General features: G+C 42.2%; 1 protein-coding gene across 2 annotated transcripts in view; it reads left to right on the top strand.

Moving 5' to 3' along the window:
• The first annotated feature begins 1,562 nt into the window (after positions 1 to 1,562).
• Positions 1,563 to 17,441, top strand: part of LOC112216885 (solute carrier organic anion transporter family member 1C1-like) — a 52,149-nt gene continuing 36,270 nt past the window's right edge. For both annotated transcript variants that reach the window (XM_042300195.1, XM_042300194.1), the window contains exons 1-2: positions 1,563 to 2,145; positions 10,858 to 11,021. In XM_042300195.1, coding sequence (XP_042156129.1) covers positions 10,872 to 11,021 — 150 coding nt within the window. In that variant the 5' untranslated portion in view covers positions 1,563 to 2,145; positions 10,858 to 10,871. The remainder of the gene's footprint in view (positions 2,146 to 10,857; positions 11,022 to 17,441) is intronic.

Here is a 17,441-nt window from a genome sequence, read left to right as displayed (position 1 = left end):
GTAAATTATAGTGCGTTGGGGGAAAAGGTTGTGGGAGGGGAAAGAATTGCTGTATTTGGAATGCTACTGTAATACCACCCCACAGAATACAGTACCGTACCGTATCTTTGGAGCCCCAAAAACCTTTTGACCACTAGGTGCATGGTATTGTTGTTTCTGGCTCATTAACATATTTGGAGGAGTGCCTTGTAAGAGGCTACATACACTATATTTGTTGCACACGCAAGTGAGAATGCTGTAACAATTTAACTCCTATGTGATTATAGTGCCCCCTCGATTGGTATAGGGGGCAGATTGGAGTGGCAGCAAGTGTTAACTCTTTAATGGATGAGTATTTTGCCATGTCCTTTTGGTCTGTTTTTGCCCTGTGTAGCTGCCAGTTTGGTAGCCTTTGTTATTACCTCAAGAAGTGCAAGTGATATAAAACACAAAATTGTTAATATACTGTAATGTGTAAACACTTTACCTAGCAGCCAACCTGCTTACACCAATACCTTGTAATTACAGTAAAATACTGTAAAAAATAAACCCCTCCCCTCAATAAATGTCCATTAATTAATTCAAATTATGGGTGCATCTACTTTTTTTTTTTTTTTGCAGTATATAATACAGTCTATTTTACTGTGTCATTACACAGTACTTGCTTTGATACTGTATTTATATCACAGTACAGTAGGTGTATGGTAATATTAAATACAGAATTATACTTGCCACTGAGCTGCCTGTAAGCTACTGGGTTGTTCCATGTCATTTCAGCAAGCCATGAAATCCACCATCTCAGATTGGTGCTGTTCCTGCTATTAAGTGATGTTCCTTTTTTAAGAAATCTCAATTTTAAAGGGATTGTTCACCCAAATTACAAAATTACGTATTGGTTTCCTTAATCTGTAAGCAGTCTAGGGACAAGGTATGACAGCAACCCATGCTTCGGTTTTGTATGGCCACTTTTTTTCAAACACTAACTTGTTAGTATTTGTGGCACAAGTCCAATGCAAATCAATGACAATTTTGGACAGGAAACTAGTAATTGTGACGAATTACATTTACAAAGTAACCTACCCAACTCTCTGTGTGTGTGTGTGTGTGCCTGTGTGTGTGTGATTAGTGGAAGTGTTATATTTAAGCAATAAGGCCAGAGGGGGTGTGGTATATGGCTAATATACCACAGCTAAGGGCAGATCTTTATGCACGACGCAAAGCGGAGTGCCTGGATACAGCCCTTAGCCGTGGTATATTGGCCAAATACTACAAACCTCCGAGTGCCTTATTGTTATTAAAAACTGGTTACCTACATAATTAGAGTAGTAAAAATACCCGTGGTATAAGTTCTGATATACCATGGCTGTCAAGAATTCAGGGCTCGAACCACCCGGTTTATAATATGGACTAGGCTACCTTATATAAGTAGAATTGTTATGTTCTATTATGCCTTGTTATGTGACAATTCTATACACTATAACATCTGTTTGCCTTATTGTTTCTCTCACTGACATCAAATTTGCATTGCAGACGTCACATGCTAAATTGTGTCTGGCATGAGATAGGATTATTTTAGAACATGTTTTGGTGAAGCATCATGCCCAACACCACAACGCCCCTTTGAAGATGAATGACTTTCCCATCACTTTACCTATTTTCAATCACAACATAATAACGGCTAACAAATTAAAAACGGTTGTTTTACTTTTTGTCCATCGAGAAGCTTTGTGTTCGAGCGAATCAACTCTGGAAGTAGGATACATATCATCATATTGTGCGCATAGCCTCTCTCCCGCTCAAGAGTTATCACGTGCGTGAGCTAATTTCTACAAGCAGCGTTAAGGGTTGCACACAGATTTAACTTCTTAGCGAGAATGTTGTGGAAACTCGGTCTGATTGAGGTCAAATATTTAGATAATTGGAATTGTGATGAAGACAAAATGCGGGAAGAAGAACTTTTGAGAAATACCTTCTTCTATGACCTTTAATAGCCGGTGGCTTTACTGCTCTTCATCCATATGAGAAGTTTCCCCTGAGCTCGAGACATCTGCCGCGCACTCTGCGCTGTCCAAAACTCTCTTCCACCGGGAATATTACGCGCTTTTGTCATAGGTTGTTGTATTACCTCATTGGAAAATATAGGGCGATTGTTTCGTGGTAGACTTGGTAAGTGACTCAACATTTTTTCTTCTTCTCCTACACAAGTGTTTGATAGCTTTTGTTGTGACGCTTTACTTATGCTGAGCATCACAGCTGGAATAGACCGAAGCTGTCAGATAGGTCGACCACGAAGACAACTATATGTGTGTTAGCGTTTATTTATTTAGGCTACTTGCAGTTCGAGTGTTTTTGGAAACCCATGACTCGTACTCCATCACAAATCATGTAATTTATGCTTTGTATGCATCAAAGATTCACAGTGAATTTAGGTGAGGAATCTGCCTACCTACACTGTAACAGAAAACTACATTTCATACGGTAATTTGAGGTATTATCAACACACACACAAACTCGGAAATGTTTAACTGTGCGGCACACTGTCGGAAATGGCGCAAGGTCGGAAAATGTCTATATTTCGAAAGATACTGTAATTCCACCCCACAGAATACAGTGCCCTACCATATATAGGGCAGCAGGTAACCTGGTGGTTAGAGCGTTTGGCTCTTTAACACATTTTGAGGTGTGCTTTGTAAGAGGCTATATTTGTTGCGGCCCTGAATGAGAATGCTGTAACAATTGAACTCTGTGTTTAAAGTGAGTCATCAATTCAAAAAGTACAGTGCCTTCATAAAGTATTAACACCCTTTGATATTTTTCCCACATTTTGTTGTGGATTTAAAATGGATTTAATTGTTTTTTTGTCCAAGATCTACACCAAATACTCTGTAATTTCAAAGTGGAAAAAAGTCTAACATTTGTAATAAATGTGTGAAAAATAAAACACATATCTTGCTTTCGTATGTGTTCAATGCATGTTAGAATCGCCTTTGGCAGCAATTACAGCTGTGAGTCTTACTTGGTAAATCTCTTAAGAGTTTTGCACACCTGGATTGTACAATATTTGCACTTTTTTATTTTTATTCTTCAAGCTCTGTCAAATTGGTTGTTGATCATTGCTAACCAGCCATTTTCAAGTCTTGCCATAGATTGTCAAACCACTTTAAGTCAAAACTGGTATCAGTTAACATGGGTGCCGGAGAGGATGGCTGCCGTTTTATGGGCTCCTGACCAATTGTGCTATTTTGTGTGTTTTTTCCCCCACTGTTTTTAACTTTTTAGTACATAATGTTTCCGCCATCATTTCCTATGACCCAAAATAAATAGGTTTTGGACATCAGAACAGCGATTACTCATCTCGAACTGGACAAGGATTTGTTTCTTTAATGAGTCTGAAGCGAATTATGTACCGCTCTTCCCGGAACAGGCCCACATCCCCGTCAATTGTATGAAGAGGAGACACCGTTACAGAGGTCGAAGAGCTGACTGCGTCGGGGAGTGGATAATCTGCCTTTACCTCCGTTCAACTGGCGAATGTGCAATCACTGGAGAATAAACTGGATGAGCTCCATTCGAGACTATCCTATCAACAGGACATCAAAAACTGTAATATCCTATGTTTCACCGAATCGTGGCTGAACAAGGACATTGATAATATACAGTATAAGGCCATAAGCAAACAAGAAAATGCTTATCCAGAGGTGGTGCTTCTTAATGCAGAGGTGGTGTTTCTTAATGCAGGAAAACAGATATCCGGTTTTACCTCATTTCTACCAGTATGTCACATGTGCAACTAGAGCAGGAGGGGGCAATTCCAGTCCTCGATGGCCTGAATGGTGGCAGTTTTTTCCCCAGCCCCAGCTAACACACTTGACTCCAATAATCACCTAATCATGATCTTTAGTTTAGTACACAATATGATTAATCAGCTGTGTTTGATAGGGATGGAGAAAAAGTCTGACACCAATCAGGCCATTGAGGACTGGAGTTGCCCACCCATGAACTAGAGGAAAACAAACTCTAGATCACCTTTACTCCACACATAGAGATGTGTACAAAGTTCTCCCTCACCCTCCATTTGGCAATTTTGATCATAACTTTATCCTCCTGATTCCTGCTTACGAGCAAAAACTCAAACAGGAAGTACTAGTGACTCGCTCAATACGGAAGTGGTCCGATGAAGTGGATGCTAGGCTACAGGACTGTTTCACTAACACGGACTGCAATATGTTCCGAGATTCATCCGATGGCATTGAGTAAACCACATCAAGTCACCGGCTTCATTAATAAGTGCATCGGTGACATCATCCCCACAGTGACCGTACGTACATATCCCAACCAGAAGCCATGGATTATAGGCAACATCCGCAGTGGGCTAAAGGCTAGAGCTGCTGATTTCAAGGAGCAGAACTCTAAACAAGACGCTTATAAGAAATCTCTTTACGGGCTCTGACGTACCATCAAGCAGGCAAAGCATCAATGCAGGACTAAGATCGAATATTACTACACTGACTCTGATGCTCGAAGTGGCAAAGCTTGCAAACTATCACAGATTAGAAAGGGAAACCCAGTGCTGCCCAGTGACGCTAGCCTACCAGCCGAGCTAAATGCCTTCTATGCTCGCTTTGAGGCAAGCAACACGGAACAATGCATGACCACACCAGCTGTTCCAGATGACTGTGTAATCACGCTCTCCGTAGCCGATGTATGACAGGATTTCCCAAACTCCTCAGTCCTCAGGACCCCAAGGGGTGTACGTTTTGTTTTTTTCCCTAGGACTACACAGCTGATTCAAATATTCAACTAATCAAGCTCTGATTATTTGAATCAGCTGTGTGGTGTTAGGGCAAAAAACAAAACGTGGACCGAGTTTGGGATCCACTGGAGTAAGACGTTTAAACACTCCCTGACCCCCCCCGGCCAATAACAACAGCCGATAAGAAAACTAGACTTCAGTGCAGCTTTTGATATAATCGATCTTAGTCTGCTGCTGGAAAAACTTGTGTTATGGCTTTACACCCCTGCTATAATGTGGATAACCTGTCTACCAGAACACAGTGGGTGTTCTTTAATGGAAGCCTCTCAAACATAATCCAGGTAGAAGCAGGAATTCCCCAGGGTAGCTGTTTAGGCCCCTTGCTTTTTTCAATCTTTACTAATGACATGCCACTGGCTTTGAATAAGGCCAGTGTGTCTATGTATGCGGATGACTCAACACTATACACATCAGCTACTACAGCGACTGAAATTACAGCAACATTTAACAAAGAGCCGCACTTAGTTTTGGAATGGGTAACAAGGAATAAGTTAGTCCTAAATATTTACAAAACTAAAAGCATTGTATTTGGGACAAATCCTTGACTAAACCCTAAACCTCAACTATATCTCGTTATGAATAATGTGGAAATTGAGCAAGTTGAGGTGACTGTCATGGTCAAAACATATTGATGCAAAAGTAGCTAAGATGGTGAGAAGTCTGTCCATAATTAAGTGCTGCTCTGCCTTCTTAACAACACTATCAACAAGGCAGGTCCTACAGGCCCTAGTTTTGCCGCACCTGGACTACTGTTCAGTCGTCTGGGTCAGGTGCCACAAAGAGTGACTTGGGAAAATTGGCTCAGAACAGGGCAGCACGGCTGGCCCTTAAAAGTACACAGAGAGCCAACATTAATGACATGCATGTCAATCTCTCATGGCTCAAAGTGGAAGAGAGATTGACTTCCTCATAGAACAGGGCAGCACGGCTGGCCCTTAAAAGTACACAGAGAGCCAACATTAATGACATGCATGTCAATCTCTCATGGCTCAAAGTGGAAGAGAGATTGACTTCCTCATTACATGTTATTGTAAGAGGTGTTAAAACTTCTTACAGCTCCCCCCCTACTTTGTGCAATTTCCGCCTGAAGACACCCAAATCTAACAGCCTGTAGCTCAGGCACAGAACCAAGGATATGCATATTCTTCGTACCATTTGAAAGAAAACACTCTGAAGTTTGTGTACATGTGAATTGAATGTAGGAGAATATAACACAATAGATCTGGTTTAGATAAAACAATGAAAAAAAACATACATTTTTTATTTTTGTATCATATTTAAAATGAACAAGATAAAACAAACATTCGGATAGGATGATGGGGACAATTTCAGTGGAAAATATAACAGGGCAACAGTACTTGTGCAAAGTTTCAGAATGATAACTTCCAAAATGAGTGTTCTACATGACATTTATCATGAAGTCACCCAGGTGTCCCACACAATTAGCCCAAATGTACCCAAGTGGCCAAATAGGTGAAGGTATACATTTTGATACAAATAACTATATACAAAATACCAAAATGGTATTCTAACACACCCCTCCAAAAAATTGAGGAAAAAAAATGGAAAAAAATGGGAAAAAATAATTATTGATTAAAAAATATATGAAAAAAAAAACATATATACATTTACAAAATAACATGGGTAACTATTTACACACTTTCAATATTTGGAAGACCCTCAGTCGTCTATCAAATCAAATCTATTTATATAGCCCCAGCCTAAAACCCCAAACAGCAAGCAATGCAGGTGTAGAAGCACTGTGGCTAGGAAAAACTCCCTAGACAGGCAAAAACCTAGGAAGAAACCTAGAGAGGAACCAGGCTATGAGGAGTGGCCAGTCCTCTTCTGGCTGTGCTGGGTGGAGATCAGTGGTTGTAGAGGGTGCAACAGGACAGCACCTCAAGAGTAAAAATGAACAGTTTAGGGTTCCATAGCCGCGGGCAGAACAGTTTAAACTGGAACAGCGGCAAGGCCAGGTGGACTGGGGACAGCAAGGAGTCATCATGCCAGGTAGTCCTGACGCATGGTCCTAGGGCTCAGGTCCTCCGAGAGAGAGAAAGAGAGAATTAGAGAGAGCATACTTAAATTCACACGGGACATCGGATAAGACTCCCATTCGGAGTCAGTGTCACTGTGAAAGAAAATGTTCAGTTAGAATAGTTTCACATATGAGCCCTGTATCAACAGGTATAATAAACAGATATATATAGAGAGTTGAAGGTTGAATATATTAGGTTGAATATATTATTATATTATTATTACCTGCTAGATCAACTGTCTCTTTTATATTATGACCTTTCAGCTAGATCTACTGTCTCTATTATATTATGACAGCCCAGCTAGATCTACTGTCTTTATTATATTACAACAGACTAGCTGTATCTACTGTCTTCATTTCACTTTGGCCATTGATGTGGTCCTGCCCTCTCCTCAACAGCCTCAAATAGGCTATTTCATGTGGGTTGGGGTGGGGCGGCAGACACACGCATCTCACATTTCATGACATTACATGTTTATATATTGCTTCTAAATTTATATTATTAATTTCAAACAAGGGCATTAGCATGATAAGAACTTACCACTCCAAAACGATATCCTCTCCCGTTCAAAAAATATTCCTCCACAATCGCTAAATGAAGCGTCCTACAACAATCTCTGTCTCACCTTCCCAATCAATTTATTCTAAAGTTGTGTGTACATCTGTATATCTAGACTTAGATTTAGCTTTCCTTGACATAGTCGCCATAATGATTGATATATAAACAGCTGAATCTGCGCGTTCACCAAACAATGCAGTGCGTAATATGCGTAGCTCCTTCCGGTATGAAACTTCAATAGCGAATGACTCACTTTACACTGAAGCTTACTACATAGGTTGGTCTTGCAACACATAAACATGGCGTATTGCCATTTAGCTCAGCTCATTGGCTATCTACCCAGCTAGATTTCAAGACGATCAGTGGTCATTGGGTTAAAAGACAGTCAATCAACGAAACAGCGGGCAAATCATTGGTGCACAATGATGTCATGACCTGTTGTCTTCAAATCGGTTTCTTTCAGTCAGTACGTCCCGCGGAATGGCCCATCACGTTTGATTGTGTTACAAACAAACCAGTTGATTGCAGTGAAACCAAACATGACTGGAAAAGTCACATTTTGTGTGGGTTATTTACCTGAAATGTGTCATCGAAAATAGAATGAGACGGAATTCACGTCACAAGCGATTCACAAAATGTTTCCTGTTAGGCTATAAAAACGGATTTTATCAAACAAAAGATCATTCATTGTGTAACAATGAGCATTGGAATTGATGAAACAGATGAAGATCGTCAAAGGTAAACTATTTATTTTAATGCAGTTTGTGATTATGTTACGCCTGTGCTGGTTAAAATAGTTTTTTTATGGGGCTCTATGCTCAGATAATCGCATTGTATTCCTTTGCAGTAAATCCTTTTTTAAATCTGACAACGCAGTTGGATTAGCAAGATTCTAGGCTTTCGATACATGTGAGACACTTGTATTTTCATGAATGTTTAATATGACTATTTATGTAGCGATCAACGTATGTTGTGGAATTTCAGCCCGCTAGCGGGTTCCGTGCGCAGAGAGGTGTTAACAATCTGAAGTTACCGAGCTGTCTGTTTAAAATACTAGCACACAGCTCGGACACCCATGCATACCCCACAAGACTTTCCACCCGAGTTCTCTTCACAATCCCGAAGTCCAGAATAGACTATGGGAGGCTCACAGTACTACATATAGCCATGACTACTTAGAACTCTATTCCACATCAGGTAACTGATGCAAGCAGTAGAATCAGATTTAAAAAGCAGGTAAAAATACACCTTATGGAACAGCGGGGCCTGAAGCGACACAAACATAGGCACAGACAGGTGCTTACACACACATGATAACATACGCACTATACTCACCTACACATGGATTTTGTGTTGTAGATATCTGGTAGTGGAATATGGGCCTGAGGGCACACACTTAGTGTGTTGTGAATTCTGTATTGTAATGTTTTTGAAATTGTATAAGTGCCTTAAGTTTGCCGGACCCCAGGAAGAGTAGCTGCTGCCTTGACACATGGCATCTATTGGCCAAGGTCTCACAACGCATGTTTTTCCAGGCTAGCATCTCAAACAACATGGCAGGTACTGACCAATAAACATTCAAGTGCCCTTTGACCTGACACATAAATGGATATAAATCAGAGTGGACGACCAAAAGTATGTGGACACCAGCTTGTCGAATATATAAAAAAGATCATGGGCATTAATATGGAGTTGGTCCCCCCTTTGCTGCTATAACAGCCTGCACTCTTCTGGCAAGGCTTTCCACTAGATCAGTGCTGCAGAGACTTGCTTCCATTCAGCCACAAGATCATTAGTGAGGTTGGCCACTGAAATTGGGCGATTAGGCCTGGCTCGCAGTCGGTGAGGTCCGGCTTTGTGTAGGCTAGTTAAGTTGTTCAACACTGATCTAAACAAACCATTTCTGTATGGACCTCACTTTGTGCACGAGGGCAATGTCATGCTGAAACAGGAAAGGGCCTTCTCCAAACTGTTGCCACAAAGTTGGAAACACAGAATCATCTAGAATGATTCTAAGGGGCCTAGCCCAAACCATAAACACAGCCCCAGACCATTGTTCCTCTTCTACCAAGCTTTACAGTTGGCACTATGCATTTGGGCAGGTAATGTTCTCCTGGCATCTGCCAAACCCAGATTCATCCGTTGGACTGCCAGATGGTTAAGTATTATTCATCACTCCAGAGAACATGTTTCCACTGCTCCAGAGTCCAATGGCGGCGAGCTTAACATCACTCCAGCCGACACTTGGCATTGCACATGGTTGATCTTGTGTGTGGCTGCTCGGCCATGGAAACCCATTTCATGAAGTTCCCGACGAACAGTTATTGTGCTGACATTGCTTCTAGGGGCAGTTTGGAACTCTGTAGTGAGTGTAGCAACTGAGGACAGACGATTTTTACACACTGTGAGCTTTTGTGGCCTATCACTTCGCAGCTGAGCTGATGTTGCTCCTAGACGTTTCCACTTCACAATAACAGCACTTACAGTTGACCAGGGTAGCCCTAGCAGGGCAGAAATTTGACGAACTGACTTACCTTCCCATGACTGTGCCACGTTGAAAGTCACTGATCTCTTCAGTAAGGCCATTCTACTGCCAATGTTTGTTGGGAGATTGCATGGCTGTGTGCTCGATGTTATATACCTGTCAGCAACGGGTGTGGCTGAAATAGCCAAATCCACTAATTTGAAGGGGTGTCCACATACATTTGTGTGTGTGTGTGTGTATGTAGATATATATATATATATATATATATATATATATATACAAATTGGACACAACACTCTTGGACGAGCTACACTAATATATATATATATACAGTGCCTTGCGAAAGTATTCGGCCCCCTTGAACTTTGCGACCTTTTGCCACATTTCAGGCTTCAAACATAAAGATATAAAACTGTATTTTTTGTGAAGAATCAACAACAAGTGGGACACAATCATGAAGTGGAACGACATTTATTGGATATTTCAAACTTTTTTAACAAATCAAAAACTGAAAAATTGGGTGTGCAAAATTATTCAGCCCCCTTAAGTTAATACTTTGTAGCGCCACCTTTTGCTGTGATTACAGCTGTAAGTCGCTTGGGGTATGTCTCTATCAGTTTTGCACATCAAGAGACTGACATTTTTTCCCATTCCTCCCATTCCTCCTTCCATTCCTGGAAGTAGGAGAAAGATTCTAGGATTTAGGCAGTATTTGAGTGTCATCTCCCCTTTGATTTTCTTTTTTTGTTGTTGCCCAAATTGTGGCAAATCTCAGTCTATAGTCTTAATCTATGAAAAAACATTTGTTTTTCTAATAAAATACTGTTATTTATTTCCCGTGGACTGCAATCCTAAAAAATCTTAAAATCAAATTGAATTCGTTGGCCTTCCTAGTCTTCGGACTGGAGCAATGCTGCTGCAAACACACTTTTTTGGATGGGAAGAGATCTGGGTCACATGCTTGAATCATCTATTTGCAGGGTTGCATGCATCAATGCCAAGAAATTCCATAAGGGTAACTTTGCCCAAGGAAAACGTGAGCCATCTGTGCAGGATGGAGCCGGCGGCCAAGGAGAGAGGGACGACAGAGAACGGAGGCAGCTCCTCGACGAGGGCGCAGCGCTCCTCCGGCACCAGCCTCAAGGTACGATCAGAACCTCTAGGCCTCCCTCTGCCGCTCTCTGATTCTCTTTGCCTCTGACTCTCTGAGACTATCTCTGACTCGCTTAAGGTCTCTATTCAATCCGTATTACGGAAGTTCAGTGTTACAGAACTATTTAAATTTAAAGGCAATTTTCCCGCATTGGCAGAGACTGCATTCATGTCGGCGCAATCGGAAATTACCTTTACATTTTTAATCACGCAATTGGTCCTGCTTCAGCAATACAGATTGAATAGAGCCCTAACTCTCCTCTCTGCCTCTTTCCTCTCCACCTCTCCTCTCCTCTGCATGCCTCCTCTTCTGTTAAGGTTAGCATTTAGTGGGAAGGGGGGCAACTTCTACCTGGAACTTCCTCTAGGAATACTATACCTCTGTTGTGACAGGAAGAGCAGCCATACTGAACACTGTCACCTGGCAAGGGGTTGTTCCAGCTCATTTGACCACGTGAGACAGTGAGACCATGTGACCATCATGTTAGCTTACCATGTTGTTTAATGTCATTGAGCCTTGATAGCCTTTCTTTCTGATTTGGGATGGAGTCTTTTCCATGACATGCAGAACCAGGCGAAAAAGAGAGGGGCTGCATGAGTTTAAGGACCAGACATTGAAATGGGTTTAATATCTTTTAGGGAATTAAATGGATGTGAGAAGGATTCAGTAAGAGAATGAGAACACGCCGGATGAAGCCTAAGACTGCAGGTGAAGGATCCTGGAGGGGGGGGGGGTGGACTCTGTAGAGTTTGGTTTGTAGACAACAGGCCATGGTAGTTAGCCTGCTGTGGTGATGGCAATCCCCAAAATTAGAACTCCAAATTAGTCAAACCCTGGACAGGGAGTGAGTTGTTCTGGACTGCAGGTGCTGAATGTTTGGCTATATAGTTGAGGTAGTACAGCATATGGACGAGCTGCCCATGGAGTGACCCAATCTTAGACCCCAGGAGAGCAAGCAGAAGTGACTGTGGCAAGGGAAAATAACTCTGGAAGGAAGAAAACCGTGAGTATTCAGGCACCCCTCTTTTGGCTGGTTGGGTAGGAATCGGTGCGGGAGGTAGACGGTGTCTGTGAAAGGAGGCAGGAACTAGAAAACAGTGCTTGAGTTAATGCAGGTTCGGAGAGATGAGCATGTTGTGTGCTCTCCTGATGTTGATGTCAGATCGGATGTAGGAATGATAGGCTTTAGAGGACCAGCATGCAGTGATTTTTATAGTATGGTCTGGGATAGGGTTGCAAAGGGTCGGAAACCTTCCGGTAAATTTCCATAGGAGTTAAGCCGGAGATTTTGGGGAATTTTGCTTAAATTCATCAAAAACGTTAGCTTATAACAGTGAACCTTTTTTTGTGGGATACACATAAGGCAATTCTAGGTCTTGTGGCATATTTTGGTTAAACTATCCCCAATTCAATGGAATTACAACCCTCTGCATGCACAATGTGTTCTACCATCACATGTGCAGTGCACTCTTCCATCACATGTACAGCTGATTCTCAAGATCTTGCACACTAATGAGATGTTATTGAGCCCACACTACTATGCTTTCTAAGCCAAGGACTACATGCTTTCTGGTAAGTTTTGATTACAATATTGGGTGGGGGGAATATATGTTTTACCACAGTTATTTTTTTAGTAGCCTAATAGTAGCCTACTGCAAAGTGTTTTTAAATAATTTCTAACTTGTTAACAATTTCTGCTAGTTAGTTTTTGCTACCATGTGGGTTTTACCTTGCTTGAGCCTGCTAACTGTTTCACCTGTTTCCATACATGTTTCATTAAAAAAAAAGTTGTCTTACAAAGGAGTTGTTTAATCTAACATTATCTGTACATGGAATTGTATATTATTTGTATTTTTGTACAATTCTTTTTCTAATCTTTACAGGAAAATGCCACAGGCACTGTCTGATGTGTGGAGACATTTCAATGCAGCTAATGTAGAAGGGAAAGCTGTGTACATTTGCAAATACTGTGCCAATCATATGTAAAGAATAAAACAAAGATGCAGAATCATCTGGCCAAGTGCATAAAGTTCCCTCAGCGCTCACAACAAGCAACCTCTGACAAAAGTCCCTCTACTTCTATTCGAGATGAAAACGATGATTCAGACACCTTCTTGATAGCAACAGCTCATGGTCCTCCTGAAATCAGAAGGTGTTTTGACTCAATGGAGGAACATAGTCAGAGAAATGCTGATGAATGTCTTGCTCGAGCTGTATATGCAACTGGTTCACCTCTGATGCTCACAGGCGATGTGTACTGGAAGATATTTCTGAATGTTCTTCGCCCAGCATACACCCCTCCAACCAGACATACTTTATCAATTAATTTGCTGGATGCAGAGTTCAACAGAGTTCAAGTGAAGGTCAAGCAAATCATAGAGAAAGCAGAGTTTATTGCAATCATCTCTGATGGGTGGTCGAATGTTTGAGGGAATGTAATAATTAACTACATCATCTCCACCCCTACATCATCTACAAGAGCACAGACACAAGGGACAACAGACACATCAATCTCTACAATGCAGATGAGCTGAAGGCAGTCATCAATGACCTTGGAACACAGAAGGTATTTGCACTGGTGACCTACAATGCTGCGAACATGAAGGCTGCTTGGTCTAAAGTGGAGGAGTCCTACCCTCACATCACACCCATTGGCTGTGCTGCTCATGCATTGAATCTGCTCCTCAAAGACATCATGCCACTGAAAACAATGGATACCCTCTACAAGAGAGCCAAGAAAATGGTTAAAAATGTGAAGGGTCATCATGTTATAGCAGCAATCTACCTCACCAAGCAAAGTGAGAAGAATAAGAGCACCTGAAGCTGTCCAGCAACACCCGTTGGGGTGGTGTTGTCATCATGTTTGACATTCTCCTGGAGGGGAAGGAGTCTCTCCAAGAAATAGTCATATCACAGTGTGCTGATATGGACAGCCCCATCGAGAGGATCCTCATGGATGATGTATTTAGGGAGGGGGGAGGGGGTAAGCAGCCTGACGTCCTGAAACCTATAGCAGTAGCCATTGCACGGTTTGAGCGAGACAATGCCATCCTGTCTGATGTTCAGACTCCGCTTGCTGATGTAAGAGAAGAAATCCGTCCTGCCCTGCCCACTTCACTATTGCTCCAAGCAGAGGAAGCTGCAGTTCTGAAATACATCAAAAAGTGTGAAGACTTCTGCCTGAAGCCCATACACGCCTCAGCATACATGTTGGACCCCAAATATGCTGGCAAGAGCATCCTGTCTGGTGCAGAGATCAAAAAGGCCTATGGTGTCATCACTACCATGTCTTGTCACCTTGGCCTGGATGATGGCAAGGTTCTTGGCAGTCTGGCGAAGTACACTTCCAAGCAAGGGCTTTGGGATGGAGATGCAATATGGCAGTCGTGCCAACATATCTCATCAACCACCTGGTGGAAGGGACTTTGTGGATTTGAGGTGCTTTCCCCTGTTGCCTCCATCATCCTACAAATCCCACCAACGTCAGCCTCCTCAGAGCGCAACTGGTCCTTGTTTGTGAACACACACACCAAAGCACGCAACAGGCTGAACAAGGATTGAGAAATTGGTCGCCATCCGGGAAAATTTGAGGCTTTTTAGGCCTGACAACGAGCCATCCTCAATAAGGTTGGAAAGTGACAGTGAAGATGAGGCCTCAGAGTCTGATGTTCAAGAGGTGGACATTGAGGTCCAGTGAGAAGACATGGAAGCCTGAGAGGAAGACAACCAAAGCTTTAGTTTCTAGACTGTCATTTTGCATAATTATGTTGAAAATGTTTTTGGGAGATGCGATGGATCATTGGGCATCATTCAATATTCCCTTTTGTTGTTCAGTGAAATCATCAAATGTGAAGAGTCAACTCCTTAAATTAAAGTTAAATGTGTAACTAAATTGTTTTTTATTTCTATTGGAAGGATTTAATCATTTGCAATTATGTCTATTTATGATAAGGTAAAAGGTTTACGTTTCTGTCTCCATATGATATGGTAAATATATCCAATGCAAAAAATATTTAAATGGTATTAATATTAATTTGCATATATTTCCGTTAATTCCCGTGAATTCCCACGGATATTTTCCACCTGTGATTATTCCCCGAAATGCTGTGAAAGCAGGCAGCTTGCTGGTCCATGATCAAATCAAATTTTACCTTCACATGCACCGAATACAGCAGGTTTAGACCTTACCGTGAAATGCTTACTTAAAAGCCCTTAACCAGCCATGCAGTTTTAAGAAAATAGAGTTAAGAAAATATTTACCAAATAAACTAAAGTAAAAAATAACAACTAAAAAAGTAACAATGAAATATGAAAAATGAGTTTATATCAAATCAAATTTTATTTGTCACATGCGCCTAATACAACCGGTGTAGACCTTACAGTGAAATGCTCACTTAAGAAAATACCAACAGAAAAAAGTAAGAGATAAGAGCAGCAGTAAATAACAATAGTGGGGCTGTATACAGGGGGTACTGGTACAGAGGCAAAGTGCAGGGGCACCAGTGTCAAGGTAATTGAGGTAATATGTACATGTAGGTAGAGTTATAAAAGTGACTATGCTTAGATAATAACAGAAAGTAGCAGCAGTGTAGAAAGGGGGGACAATGCAAATAGTCTTGGTAGCCATTTGATTAGATGTTCAGGAGTCTTATGGCTTGGGGGTAGAAGCTGTTTAGAAGCCTCTTGGATCAAGACTTGGAGCTCCGGTACCGCTTACCGTGTGGTAGCAGAGAGAACAGTCTATGACTAGAGTGGCTGGAGTCTTTGACTAGGGCCTTCCTCTGATACCACCTGGTATAGAGGTCCTGGATCTGGATGGCAGGAAGCTTGGCCCCAGGAATGTACTGGGCTGTATTCATTATCATCTGTAGCGCCTTACGGTCAGATGCAGTTGCCTTACCAGGTGGGGATGCAACCGGTCAGGATGCTCTCGATGGTGCAGCTGTAGAACATTTTGAGGATCTGAGGACCCATGACAAAGCTTTTCAGTCACCTGAGGGGAAAAAGGCATTGTCATACCCTCTTCACGACATTCTTGTTGTGTTTGGACCATGATAGTTTGTTGGTGATGTGAACACCAAGAAACTTAACTCTCGACTTGCTCAGCTACAGCCCCGTTGATGTGAATGGGGGCATTTTCAGCCCTCCTCTTCCTGTATTCCATGATAATCTCCATTGTTTTGCTCACGTTGAGGGAGAGGTTGTTGTGCTGGCACCACACTGCCAGGTCTCTGACCTCCTACCGATAGACTGTTTTAACGTTGTCGGTGATCAGCTTAACACCGTTGTGTCATCAGAAAACTTAATGATGGTGTTGGAGTTGTGCTTGACTACGCAGTCGTGGTGAACCGGGAGTACAGGAGGGGACTAATCACGCACCCCGAGGAGCCCTCATGTTAAGGATCAGCGTGGTAGATATGTTGTTGCCTACCCTTACCACCTGGGGGTGGCCCATCAGGAAGTCCAGGATCCAGTTGCAGAGGGAAGTGTTTAGTCCCAGGGTCCTTAGCTTAGTGATGAGTTTTGAGGGCAATATGGTGTTGAAGCTGATCTGTAGTAAATGAACAGCATTCTCAAATAGGTGTTCCTTTTGTCCATGTGAGAAAGGGCAGTGTGGAGTGAGATTGAGATTGCGTCATCTGTGGATCTGTTGGGGCAGTATGTGAAATGGAGTGGGTCTAGGGTTTCCGGGATAATGGTGTTGATGTGAGCAATGACCAGACTTTCAAACCACTTCATGGCTACCGAAGTGAGTGCTATGGGGTGGTAGTCATTTTGGCAGGTTACCTTCGCTTTATTGGGCTCAAGGACTACGGTGGTCTGCTGGAAACATGTAGGAATTACAGACTCAGTCAGGGAGTGTCAGTGAGGACATTTGCCAGTTGGTCCGCGCATGCTCTGAGTGCACGTCCTGGTAATCTGTCTGCCCCTGCGGCCTTGTGAATGTTGACTTGTTTAAAGTTCTTGCTTACGTCTGCTATGGAGAGCGTGATTTCGCAGTCATCCGGATCAGCTGGTGCTCTCATGCATGCTTAAGTGTTGCTTGCCTCGAAGTGAGCATAAAAGGCATTTAGCCTGTCTGGTTGGCTCTCATCACTTGGCAGCTCACGGCTGGGTTTCTCTTAGTCTGTAATAGTTTGCAAGTCCTGACACATGTAGTAGGATTTAATCTTAGTCCTGTATTGACGCTTTGCCTGTTTGATGGTTTGTCTGAGGGCTTAGCAGGTTTCTTATAAGTGTTCGTATTAGTGTCCCGCTCCTTGAAAGCGGCAGGTCTAGCCTTTAGCTCAGTGCGGATGTTGCCTGTAATCCATGGCTTCTGGTTGGGATATGTACGTACAGTCACTGTGGGGACGATGTCATCGATGCACTTATTGATGAAGCCACTGATTGTGGTATGTATACTCCTCA

Source organism: Oncorhynchus tshawytscha, linkage group LG17 (genome assembly GCF_018296145.1).
Source record: "Oncorhynchus tshawytscha isolate Ot180627B linkage group LG17, Otsh_v2.0, whole genome shotgun sequence".
Classification (NCBI taxonomy): Eukaryota; Metazoa; Chordata; class Actinopteri; order Salmoniformes; family Salmonidae; genus Oncorhynchus; species Oncorhynchus tshawytscha.
The sequence above is the reverse complement of the archived record's forward strand: the minus strand, read 5'-3'. Positions and strand labels throughout refer to the sequence as shown.